The following is a 12,796-nucleotide window of genomic DNA, read 5'->3' as shown; positions in this document are numbered from 1 at the left end:
TTCATCTTAACTCTAGAGCAGTGGCTGTTACACTATCTGATGTGGGGCACTGTGAATAGTTTTTTCCCCCAGTGTGTCAAAGACTGGCAATATACTGTGCCCTCTGGCTAGAACTGTTTTCTTCTTGCCTGGAAGCTCTCTATGGACCATCAGTAGATTTCTCAGGGACTGGCACCAGTTCGTGGACCATCAGCTTCAGTGTCACTGCTCTAGTATATTTGTGGGGCATTCAGAAGGAGAGGAAAATATTTTCTGTCATATGTTATGTCATGCCATGTGTTTTCTAGCTCTAGATGTTTGGGTACTGTGGAATACTCTTCATTCTACACTAGCAAAGACTCCTATGGATATGGGGATTTTTATCCTTTAAAATAAGATGGAATTCTCATGGGGTCAGAGCATGCCTCAGCAATCACTCAGTACAAACTTTTTCATCCAGGGAGATTCCAATTAAGGGTAGTTTTTCATATCTTCTGAACCAAAAAACTATAGGTACAAACTGCCAAACAGGTTATTAATCTGATTTGAAATAGGTGGCTTGTTCTAAAGTTGGTAAATTTAACTCTTTGGTTCTGACAAAATTGGGAACTAGAGGCTTCCTGGTTCAAACCATGATTAGGAGAAGCAGAGAGGCTCTGTGAGCTAGGAAAAAGCTAGCACATATCAGAGCTTTAAAAAGTGAAATATGATCATCTAAACACAGAGAGTAAAAGAAGAAGGGAAAATGGGTAACAAGACAAGAGGTAAATTATATGACTTTTTCCATGAGGAATAGGGAAGAAATAGAAGATACTTACTAGTGTCATGATGCCTAGTCTGTCTACTTCTCGAGCAGGACTATGTGGCATTCGGCGTGGCGTAGAACGCCCACTGCCAGGTGGAGAAGTGCCAGAAAGGGAGCCACCAGGGAAAGGAGGAGGAATAGAACTCATTGACCGAAATCGACCAAGATTATCTAAACTTCCACTACCAACACGGCTTTCAATTTCTTCTGCTCGCTGTTCTGTGTTCTCCTTTTCTTCTTGTATCAACCTAAAGAATTAAGACTGTGACTCATTTACACAAGCACACCTGCCACCAAAAATGGTAACACAAGATGTCTTAATAAAGGTTAATAAAAATTACATCCTTCTGTATTACTATTGGAAAAATAATTTCCTTTGATTTACTGTTTCAGCAACTGCTATTCCAGGTAGATTAAAAGAATTCAATTGAATGCTTTATCATTTTTAATGATAATGTAATTGGAATTCTAGAGTACTGCAGGGAATAAAAATGGAGTTGAGTGTTGGTGGGAGTAGAACCGAGGGTACTCCATAATATCTAAAGACCTAGAGCCTCATATTCTGATGTGGTGGAATGCTTGTTTCATGTCACTGTCAGACTCCTCCTTATATTCATGTTGGTTACAAAAATGTAACCAACATGAATATAACCCAACACATCTACTAGGCGGGGTGGGGAAAGGAAATATACAGGGCAAATAACTGAAACTCAGGTTTACAATTCCTCAGGTGATAATACCATACAATCCCTGTCTTGTACATCTAGCACAATAAAACACTACTCTGAAGGGACTAAAGTGACCCTTTTGCCTGATGAGGATTTTGAAAACCTAGCTGTTCTTCTTGGAACTAGCTAAAAGGCAGTTCCAGCCAACCGGGGATCACAATATGACAACTGGAGGATCACTATGACAATGTTATAAAGTTATGCATCTAATCAAATCTATGTAATATCACAATGGAAACTATGAAGCCAGTAAAGGTGGTGGTCAAGGATTCATGGATACATATTGTCCCATTTACCAAACAAAGAATCTAGCAATTCTGAAAAGTTACTGCTGTCCAAAAAACTGCAGCGTGTGCTCCTCTCTGTTTTGATTCAGTTCTAATTACTACGCAAGAGCAAAGCACTGTATCCTTCAAGGGCAACTTTTTAAGTGCAACTTTCACATAAACACACATCTAAAACTAAACTTTCAATGTGCAGCAATCACTTTTTAAAGCAGTGCACAAATGTGACATTTTTCTGTGTTATCGCCCACCTGCCCCCCCCCCCACATCTTGCTATTTATTTGGTACTGTACTAAGTGTGTACATCTCTCATGGCCCATTGTTTTGGGCACATTGAATGCGGAGTAAATTATTCATCCATCAGCCTCAGAGAAATTCATGCAAATGGTTTGTTCAACTGAATTTAGCAGGATTAATGTGTAATAAATTTAGTCTGAGTATGTGATTAATTGCATATTTAGATCTATACTTAGAATGCATACTGTGCTGCTGTAATGACACAAACATAGTACAAAAATAAAGAAGTTCCTCTCTGTGGGGCCAATTCTACTAAAAATCAAGCAAAATAAAAAAAATTCTACCAGCTCTTCTTCAACAATGCTAATTTGCTACTTGTCTTTAGGCCAAGTCTTAAATGCTCACAGAAAGCAGAATTGTAGCAGACATAACACTGGAACGAAATGTTATGCTCCATGAACTGAAATACTTTCTGGTCACAGGAGAGTTATGTTCACAGAAGCGGTGCTTCACACAGCAAAAAGTTAAAACTCAAGCCAATTAGGAAAATCTCACTACTACAGTGGCCAAAAATTATTACACTGAGTGACTAATTCTGGCAAACTGACAAAATGCAGCAACTCTATCTACAACAACAATGAAAAATGCTGCATACGTTAAAGACCTTTATATTCTAACTTGCACAAATTAAGAGAATTATTAAATAAACTAGCCTCCAATTAAAACAATAACTCTCAATATAAAACTGAAAGTTACTGATGAAAAATGAAATATACCTAATTTCTTTGTTGATCGCATCCAGCTGTTCCTGAAGCATCATGGCTAAAGTCTGGGCATCGGCCTGACCACTAGGTGACAAAAGATCAACTGAGCTGAATATCGTTTCTCTGTCGTCTTCACCATCAGAAATATCAGCATCACTCTCAAATGCTTGTGCAACATTTGCCAAGACACTTGCTTGCTGTGCACGTTCCCAATCTTGCTCATTGAGAGTCTGAACCTATTTAACACACATGATCAGAATTTTAATTGCAGATTGATCACTAAGTAAAAATATACAGGATCGAGTCGATATAACTTCATTTAGATGTTGTAGTAACCTATCAAGACAGCACTATTTAGATGCAGTAAAATCAAAACAGTAAACATTACAATGTCATATACACTAGAACCTGATTTATTCGAATAATACATAATCAGAAATTGAGATATTAGAATGATCAGTGTTACAGAAGCACAACAAAAGGTCATTCTATTACATGCCACTTCACATTTTGGAAATAATTTCCTCCCAAAGAATCTTGTTTGTGTTTATGCCCAGAAAAGAGTTTTTTTAAAATAAGTCCATGCATGCTGCAAAAAACTATGGCTCCACTCACATGGAGAGATAAACCACGATTTTGGAAAATCTTGGCTTGCTATGAATAAACTATGTGCATATGCTTGAAGAGCATTTGTTCCTCCATGGCTTCCCACTCTCACATATGCAGCTAAACCAATCACTGTGAAGTAGAACATCCAATGAAAGATCCTGGCCCTTTATTCTATTATCAAGCCAAGATTCATAAGACACGAACAAGTGCTAGATGTCAGGATCTGTGCAATTTCCCATCCAGAAAGAGATGTAAATAAAGTTTACTTCAACATAGGGACTGAAGTCATAGGACTGAGTCATGCACATTATTTTGACAGTAGACCCCATTTCAATCAATAGGCTCACAAAGAAGTATTTTGGTTATAAATATTATTGTTTACTTTATAAGTTGAAATATGCATAGAGAGGAACAACTAGAGTTTCCTATACACACACACACACACACACACACATATATATAGGAAATACTTTCAAAGAGGACTTTGAACTGTTTCCATTGGTTTCCAGTTATTTAATGTTTTTAAAGTGTTTTTATCAATTGTACATCACCTTAGAGACTCTGGGGAACCAAGAAGGTTTAAATCATTTTGCATTTAGTATTTCTGATCTTCGTAACATTATTAAGCCTTGGATCTAATCAAGAACTGAAGCGAACCTGAATTTTATTACAGACCTCGTCTTATATCTAGATATTGAATGTATATATATTGAATGCAGTTTTACGACTAGAGGGGGGGGGGGAAAGTTTTATAACACATTTTAAGAGTGATTTTTAGTGCCATCCTACCTTTGAAGGTTCATCTCGCAGAGCTGCTAACCGTCCTTTTTGTGGACGCCTTAAAACTGAGGTGATATAAGAATCTGTCTGATTGTCAGCTATAGCTGAAGGTGTCAGTGGAAATCTAAAATCTGGCACACTACCCAAATGTGGCCGACTGAAACAAGAGCAAACAACATACTTAGCACTTGAAATCATTGATCATTTAGATGAAGAAAATGAAAATAATTAATCTAGTACTACTTTGTAACTTAGAACGGAAGTGTCTTCATTAATAACCCATACCTATGATGAAGAGAAGGGCCTCTAATCCTCATTTGATCATTTTCAGCCCTTACTGATTCAATGTTGAGTACCAGTTGATCCTACAGAGAGGGGGGAAAGACAACAAAAATTCAAATAAATAAATGTTGTTATTACATTTCCATAATCATATACATTTGTAAGATTCATAAAATTAATACAATTGAATTCCAGTGCCTAACACTCACACTGATGAAAGTTTTAAAACCTAACTGTTGTCATCTAAGGACTCTTGATCTGTCTATTAATTCAAGGCTTCCCAACAATTACAGTGTGCCTGCATCATACGCGGGCGCGCTACATGCAGCTTTCAGCTTATGCTGAAAACCACGCAACGGAACCGGCAATGGCATGTGCGCCCATGGCGCGTGCACTGCACCACACCACATGCACATTATTTTCAACGGGACTGAAGCATACGCAGTATTTGCCTTATGCAGGGGAGTCCGGGACAGATCCCCCACATAAGGCAAGGGACCACTGTACATTATTCCACTTCAGCTGCTTGTACTAAGTACACATTCTCAAGAAAATCCAGTTCACCACACGAGCTGAACACAGGATATAAAAGCCATCTCCTACACACAACTACAGTAGTAGCTTTGTGTTAAATAATAAAAAAGACCAAATTTTGGGAAATTATTTGATCTGAAAACAAAAAGGATCCACTGAAGGATTTTTGTGCACTTATGGTCTTTGGGGTGTTATGGCACGGTTGGTGTGAGTTTCATTTGCACAATAAGTTCAGAATATACAGAAGATAAAAGTTTTTTTCTGGTTGTTCATCACAGCAGAGGATAAATATGTCAGGGATGATGGGAGTTGTAGCTCTTCACCTCTGGCTTGAACTCACCACCTGGTTGTGCACCGCGCTGACCAGTTTTGGCCAGTGATTATAGCTTAGCAAGAGTTACAGAGAATAGGCTGAAGACCCCGACAAACTCTCCAACTCTTTTCACTCTTGCTTCCACAGAAGTCTTCACCCTTCTTCAGGATCCAGCTGGTTCTTGTAGCTTCACCCAAGACACCAGACAACTCAGTAGTCTTATATAAAAGATCTACTTTATTCTACTATATACAGCTCCAAAACTATCCAACACAACAATACTCACTATCCACTACTACTACCCACTCTACAACCCACAAAATACATTGGGATGCATAGTCATTATTATAGTCAATGCATGGTACCACCGTTGTCTGTTTCCACCCAGTAGGCGTGTACATCATTCCCATTGGTTCTCTTGGTTCATCCTACAATTAATGATTTCATCATCTCAGCCTTGACCACTTAACAATTGTCAGGTGTGTCCAATTATCCACTTTACATTTCTTGTCCTTGGCATTCAGGACTTGTTAATTGTATTACCATTTTCACCTGTGTGGTTCTCAACTGGCTTCTGCTGAGTCACCCTGACTCTCACATACATGTTTTATTTCATTTACTGTATAACCCATGTTGCTTTTTCCTTAACAAAATATGCTCAAAACATGTATATTTTAATGATAGTGCTAATTTATACGAACTTCAAAAAAAGATGTTATTTCTTCTCACATCTGAATGAATAAAGAAGACCTATGGAATAAAGTGATATGGTTTATTTTCAAGTTATACCTTTTCATTTTGAAGTTCGTGTACAAACTTTTCATCCAGGGAGATTTCAAATTAAGGGTAGTTTTTCATAATCTTCTGAACCAAAAAACTATAGGTACAAACTGCCAAACAGGTTATTAATCTGATTTGAAATAGGTGGCTTGTTCTAAAGTTGGTAAATTTAACTCTTTGGTTCTGACAAAATTGGGAATAGAGGCCTCCGGTTCAACCAGGATTAGGAGAAGCAAGAGGCTCTGTGAGCAAGAAAAAGCTAGCACTATCAGAGCTTTAAAAAGTGAAATATGATCTCTAAACACAGAGAGTAAAAGAAGAAGGGAAAAGGGGTAACAAGACAAGAGGTAATTATATGACTTTTTCCATGGAATAGGGAAGAAAGAAGATACTACTAGTGTCATAGCCTAGTCTGTCTACCTTCTCGAGCAGGACTATGTGGCATTCGGCGTGGCGTAGAACGCCCACTGCCAGGTGGAGAAGTGCCAGAAAGGGAGCCACCAGGGAAAGGAGAGGAATAGAACTCATTGACCGAAATCGACCAAGATTATCTAAACTTCCACACCAACAACGGCTTTCAATTTCTTGCTCGCGCTGTTCTTTGTTCTCCTTTCTTCTTGTATCAACCTAAAGAATTAAGACTGTGACTCATTACACAAGCACACCTGCCACCAAAAATGATAACACAAGATGTCTAATAAAGGTTAAAAAATTTCATCCTCTGTATTATATTGGAAAAATAATTTCCTTTGATTTAATGCTCAGCAACTGCTATCCAGGTAAGTTAAAAGAATCAATTGAATGCTTTTATTTTAATGAATATGAATTGGAATTCTAGAGTATGCAGGAATAAAAATGGAGTTGAGTGTTGGTGGGAGTAGAACCGAGGGTACCCCAAATATCTAAAGACCTAGAGCCTCATATTCTGATGTGCTGGAATGCTTATTTCATGTCACTGTCAGACTCCCCTTAATTCATGTTGGTTACAAAAAGGTAACCAACATGAATAAACCAACAAATCTTCTGGGCGGGATGAGGAAAGGAATATAACAGGGCAAATAACTGAAACTCAGGTTTACAATTCCTCAGGTGATAATACCATACAATCCCTGTCTTGTACATCTAGCACAATAAAACACTACTCTGAAGGGACTAAAGTGACCCTTTGTGCTGATGAGGATTTTTGAAAACCTAGCTGTTCTTCTTTGGAACTAGCTAAAAGCAGTTCCAGCCAATCGGGGATCACAATAGACAACTGGAGGATCACTATGACAAGTTTATAAAATATGCATCTAATCAAATCTATGTAATATCACAATGGAAACTATGAAGCCAGTAAAGGTGGTGGTACAGGATTCATGGAACATATTGTCCCATTACCAAACAAAGAATCCAGCAATTCTGAAAGTTACGGGTCCAAAAAACTGCAGCGTGTGCTCCTCTCTGTTTTGATTCAGTTCTAATTACATGCAAGAGCAAAGCACTGTATCCTTCAAGGACAACTTTTAAGTGCAACTTCACATAAACACACATCTAAAACTAAACTTTCAATGTGCAGCAATCACTTTTTAAAGCAGTGACAAAATGTGACATTTTTCTGTGTTATCGCCCACCTGCCTCCCCCCCCCCCAGCTCTTGCTATTTGTGTACTGTACTAAGTGTGTACATCCCATTGCCCATGGTTTTGGGCACATTGAATGCGGAGTAAATTATTCATCCATCACGCCAGAGAAATTCATGCAAATGGGTGTTCAACTGAATTTAGCAGGATTAATTGTAATAATTTAGTCCGTCAGTATGTGATAATTGCATATTTAGATCTAACTAGAAGGCATACTGTGCTGCTGTACTGACACAAACAGTACAAAAATAAAGAAGTCCCTCTCTGTGGGGCCAATTCTACTAAAAATCAAGCAAATAAAAAAAAAGTCTACCAGCTCTTCTCAACAATGTATTTGCTACTTGTCTTTAGGCCAAGTCTTAAATGCCACAAAAGCAGAATTGTAGCAGACATAACACTGGAACGAAATGTTAGGCTCCATGAACTGAAATACTTTCTGGTCACAGGAGAGTATGTTCACAGAAGCGGTGCTCACACAGACACAAAAAGTTAAAACTACGCAAGCCAATTAAGAAAATCTCACTACGACAGTGGCCAAAAATTATCACACTGAGTGACTAATTCTGGCAAACTGACAAAATGCAGCAACTCTATCTACAACAACAATGAAAAATGCTGCACGTTAAGACCTGTATATTCTAACTTGCACAAATTAAGAGAATATTAAATAACTAGCCTCCAATTAAAACAACAACTCTCAATATAAAACTGAAAGTTACTGATGAAAAATGAAATATACCTAATTTTTTGTTGATCGCATCCAGCTGTTCCTGAAGCATCATGGCTAAAGTCTGGGCAGGCGCTGACCACTAGGTGACAAAAGATCAACGGAGCTGAATATCGTTCTCTGTCTCTTCACATCAGAAATATCAGCATCACTCTCAAATGCTTGTGCAACATTTGCCAAACACTTGCTTGCTGTGCACGTTCCCAATCTTGCTCATTGAGAGTCTGAACCATTTAACACACAGATCAGAATTTAATTGCAGATTTATCACTAGTAAAAATATACAGGATCGATTCGATAACTCTTCATTTAGATGTTGTAGTAACCTATAAGACAGCACTATTTAGATGCAGTAAAACAAAACAGTAAACATACAATGTCATATACACTAGAACCTGATTTATTCGAATAAACATACATAATCAAATTGAGATATTAGAATGATCAGTGTTACAGAAGCACACAAAAGGTTCATTCTATTACAGCCACTTCACATTTTGGAAATAATTCCTCTCAAAGAATCTTGTTTGTGTTTATGCCCAGAAAAAGTTTTTTAAAATAAGTCCATGCATGCGCAAAAAACTATGGCTCCACTCACATGGAGAGATAAACCACGATTTTGGAAAACTGGGCTTGCTATGAATAAACTATGTGCATATGCTTGAAGAGCATTTGTTCCTCCATGCTTCCCACCTCTCACATATGCAGCTAAACCAATCATGTGAAGTAGAACATCCAATGAAAGATCCTGGCCCTTTTCTATATAAGCAACCAAGATCAAAGACACGAACAAGTGCTAGAGGTCAGGATTGTGCAATTTCCCATCCAGAAAGAAGATGTAAATAAAGTTTCTTCAACATAGGGACTGAAGTCATAGGACTGAGTCATGCACATTATTTTGACAGTAGACCCCATTTCATCAATAGGCTCACAAAGAAGTATTTTGGTTATAAATATTATTGTTTACTTTAAGTTGAAATATGCATAGAGAGGAACAACTAGAGTTTCCTATACACACCACACACATATATATAGGAATACTTTCAAAGGGACTTTGAACTGTTTCCTTTGGTTTCCAGTTATTTAATGTTTTTTAAAGTGTTTTTATCATTGTACATCACCTGAGAGACCCGGGGAATAAAGAAGGTTTAAATTTTTGCATTTAGATTTCTGATCTCGTAACTAATTAAGCCTTGGATCTAACCAAGACCTGAAGCGAACCTGAATTTATTACAGACCTCGTCTATATCTAGAATTGGAATGTATATATATGGAATGCAGTTTACGACTAGAGGGGGAAAAAGTTTTAATAACAACATTTTTAAGAGTGATTTTTAGTGCCATCCTACCTTGAAGGTCATCTCGCAGAGCTGCTAACCGTCCTTTTTGTGGACGCCTTAAAACTGAGGTGCTATAAGAATCTGTCTCGATTGTCAGCTATAGCTAAGGTTGTCAGTGGAATCTAAAATCTCGGGCACAATACCCAAATGTGGCGCGACTGAAACAAGACAAACAACATACTAGCACTTGAAATCATTGATCATTTAGATGAAGAAAATGAAAATAATTAATCAGTACTACTTTGTAACTTAGAACGGAAGTGTCTTCATTAATAACCCATACCTATGATGAAGAGAAGGGCTCTAATCCTCATTTGATCATTTTCAGCCCTACTGATTCAATGTTGATTACCAGTTGATCCTACAGAAGGGGGGAAAGACAAAAACAAAAATTCAAATAAATAAATGTTGTTTAGCATTTCCATAATCATACACATTGTAAGATTCATAAAATTAATACAATTGAATTCCAGTGCCTAACATTCAACTGATGAAAGTTTTAAAACCTAACTGTTGTCATCTAAGGACTCTTGATCTGTCTATTAATTCAAGGCTTCCCAAAATTACAGTGTGCCTGCTTCATACGTGGGCGCGCTATATGCAGCTTTCAGCTTATGCTGAAAACCACGCAACGGAACCGGCAATGGCAGGTGCGCCCAGGCGCATGCACTGCACCACACACATGCACATTATTTCAAGGGGCTGAAGCAACGCAGTGTTTGCCTTAGCAGGGGAGTCCAGAACAGATCCCCACATAAGGCAAGGACCACTGTACATTATTCACTTCAGCTGCTTGTACTAAGTACACATTCTCAGAAAATCCAGTTCACCACACGAGCTGAACACAGGATGTAAATGCCACTCCTACACACACTACAGTATAGCTTTGTGTTAAATATCAAAAAAGACCAAATTTTGGGGAATTATTTGATCTGAAAACAAAAGATCCACTGAAGGATTTTTGTGCACTATGGTCTTTGGGGTGTTATGGCACGGTTGGTGGGAGTTTCATTTGCACAATAATTCAGAATATACAGAAGATAAAAGAGTTTTTTCTGGTTGTCATCACAGCAGAGGATAATATGCTCAAAACATGTATATTTTAATGATAGTGCTAATTTATAACGAACTCAAAAAAGATGTTATTTCTTCTCACATCTGAATGAAAATGTAGACCTATAGAATAAAGTGATATGGTTTATTTTCAAGTTATACCTTTTCATTTGAAGTTCGTCAATTTGTTTCTTAGTGTTTTTCAACTTCACGAAGAAGTGCATTCTTGAATTGAATTTATCAAACATGTGTTAATATTGAACAAGCAGAACTTCAGTTTTCAAACATTCTAATTGAAAAGTTACTACAGATTAATAAATACCACTATATTCTTTAAAATGCACACACTTGCTTTATTCCACTGTTCCCTTATGGGTTCTACAAACTTTTAATCATTTCTAAACAACAGTTCCAGTATTTTAAATTATCTATTTCATTAAAAGATGTAGACTGCTCTTCATAATTTGATCCAAAGATGGTTTACAATAAAATGTGAAAACACCATGAAAACAGGCAACAAAAACCAAAAGTTTAAGGATAGCAGAAGCTGAGCAGACAAGCTCAATCCTCTGTTTTACATAAATACATTCAGTTCCTATTCAAGCATGTTAGCAATACATGAAGAAGGGAGCACACAATTGCTCTCTCTGACCATGGTTCTGTAACCCATACATGGAGTCTGAACTCAACATTACCATGGATGTACTCCACTCAGTTCATACCCTGAATTTCCAAGAGTCCAGCTCATGGGAGAGCCTTCAAAGATTAAAATGGCTCTTCACTTCAAACCACGCTGTCCACATACAGGAGGGTGATGGAACCTGGGACAGAAAGCTACAACACTTCTCATATGCTGGCAAACACACTTTTATTTAACACAAAAAGCAGTTCTATTTGTATTGTCCTTCCATTTGTTCTCTGTCTCACCATTAGCAGCTGGGTGTCTTTTAAAATATAAATCAATAATTTTGGAAGTGTATTACTTAATCTTGCATTGCATTTCAAACAAAATAATTAAATTAACAATTACCTTCTCTTCCAGGGCTGCCATTCTTTCTTTAAGGTGAAGCTGAAGTCTCTCATTGGATTCTGACAAAAGTTTATCAACAGTATCAGATAAACGTTTATTATGCTCTTCTATCATTTTCTCTCTTTGTCGAGCCTGGATTTGAGGTTGATGAGGGAGGAACAGTAAAAGAAAGAGCATTAATTACCAATAGTACCTTCAATGCTTTACATTTGTAACAACTGATAACTTCTAAGCCAACTTTTCTACCTGACATTTTCTGCTTTTTGGCCATAACCAATTAAACTTTTGTGGAACAGGAAGCAATACTTGCACTACTAATCTGAAATTTCATCAACTTTCTATGTGTTAGAGCAGAGGGGCTCAGGTCATCCCTGTCTAACATACCCTCAGCAGTTCCTGGTTTTTCTCCCAATTGTGCTTCCATCTGCCTCAATCGTTCTTCAATGTTACCATGTCTTTCTTCAGCCTGTAATTTTAAAATCATAGTGTGATTAAAACCTAAGAATATATCAACTTTATAGCATTGCTGTTTTTGTTCACAGTGTGCAAGATGTGTCATTGCCAGTTTCCAGAAAAACAGTCGATGGATTCATATATTTAATGAGCAATTAATCTCTCATCCCAGGACATCTGTTTTCTGGTGACTTGTGGCAAATGAAAACTCAGGCGGGTTATAGACCTCCGCGGAGCAAAAAAGAAGCTCCAAAATGGAGCTTCTTCCTGTGGCGCCGTATGACATCGCGAGGCGCCCATGGCGCACCCGCGACGTCATAACCGCACGGTGGTTATGACGTCGTGGGTGCCCATGGGCGCCTCGCGATGTCATAACGGCGCCGCAGGAAGAAGCTCCATTTTGGAGCTTGTTTTTTGCTCCGTGAGGGAGTCGCACGGTTTGTATGCTGCGACTCCCTCGCGAGCAAAGAGCAACAC

General features: G+C 37.9%; 1 protein-coding gene across 1 annotated transcript in view; it reads right to left on the bottom strand.

The window, feature by feature from the left end:
- PPFIA1 (PTPRF interacting protein alpha 1) overlaps nt 1-12,796 on the bottom strand; it is a 109,150-nt gene that overhangs the window by 28,565 nt on the left and 67,789 nt on the right. Inside the window, 8 exon segments of the mRNA XM_042453360.1 lie at nt 798-1,032; nt 2,810-3,033; nt 4,196-4,343; nt 4,472-4,551; nt 10,999-11,061; nt 11,867-11,998; nt 12,251-12,275; nt 12,277-12,332. Of these exon segments, the coding sequence (XP_042309294.1) occupies nt 798-1,032; nt 2,810-3,033; nt 4,196-4,343; nt 4,472-4,551; nt 10,999-11,061; nt 11,867-11,998; nt 12,251-12,275; nt 12,277-12,332 (963 nt within the window).

The sequence above is a fragment of the Sceloporus undulatus genome, chromosome 1, assembly GCF_019175285.1.
Source record: "Sceloporus undulatus isolate JIND9_A2432 ecotype Alabama chromosome 1, SceUnd_v1.1, whole genome shotgun sequence".
Taxonomy (NCBI): Eukaryota; Metazoa; Chordata; class Lepidosauria; order Squamata; family Phrynosomatidae; genus Sceloporus; species Sceloporus undulatus.
This window is presented reverse-complemented; position numbering and strand designations above follow the sequence as displayed.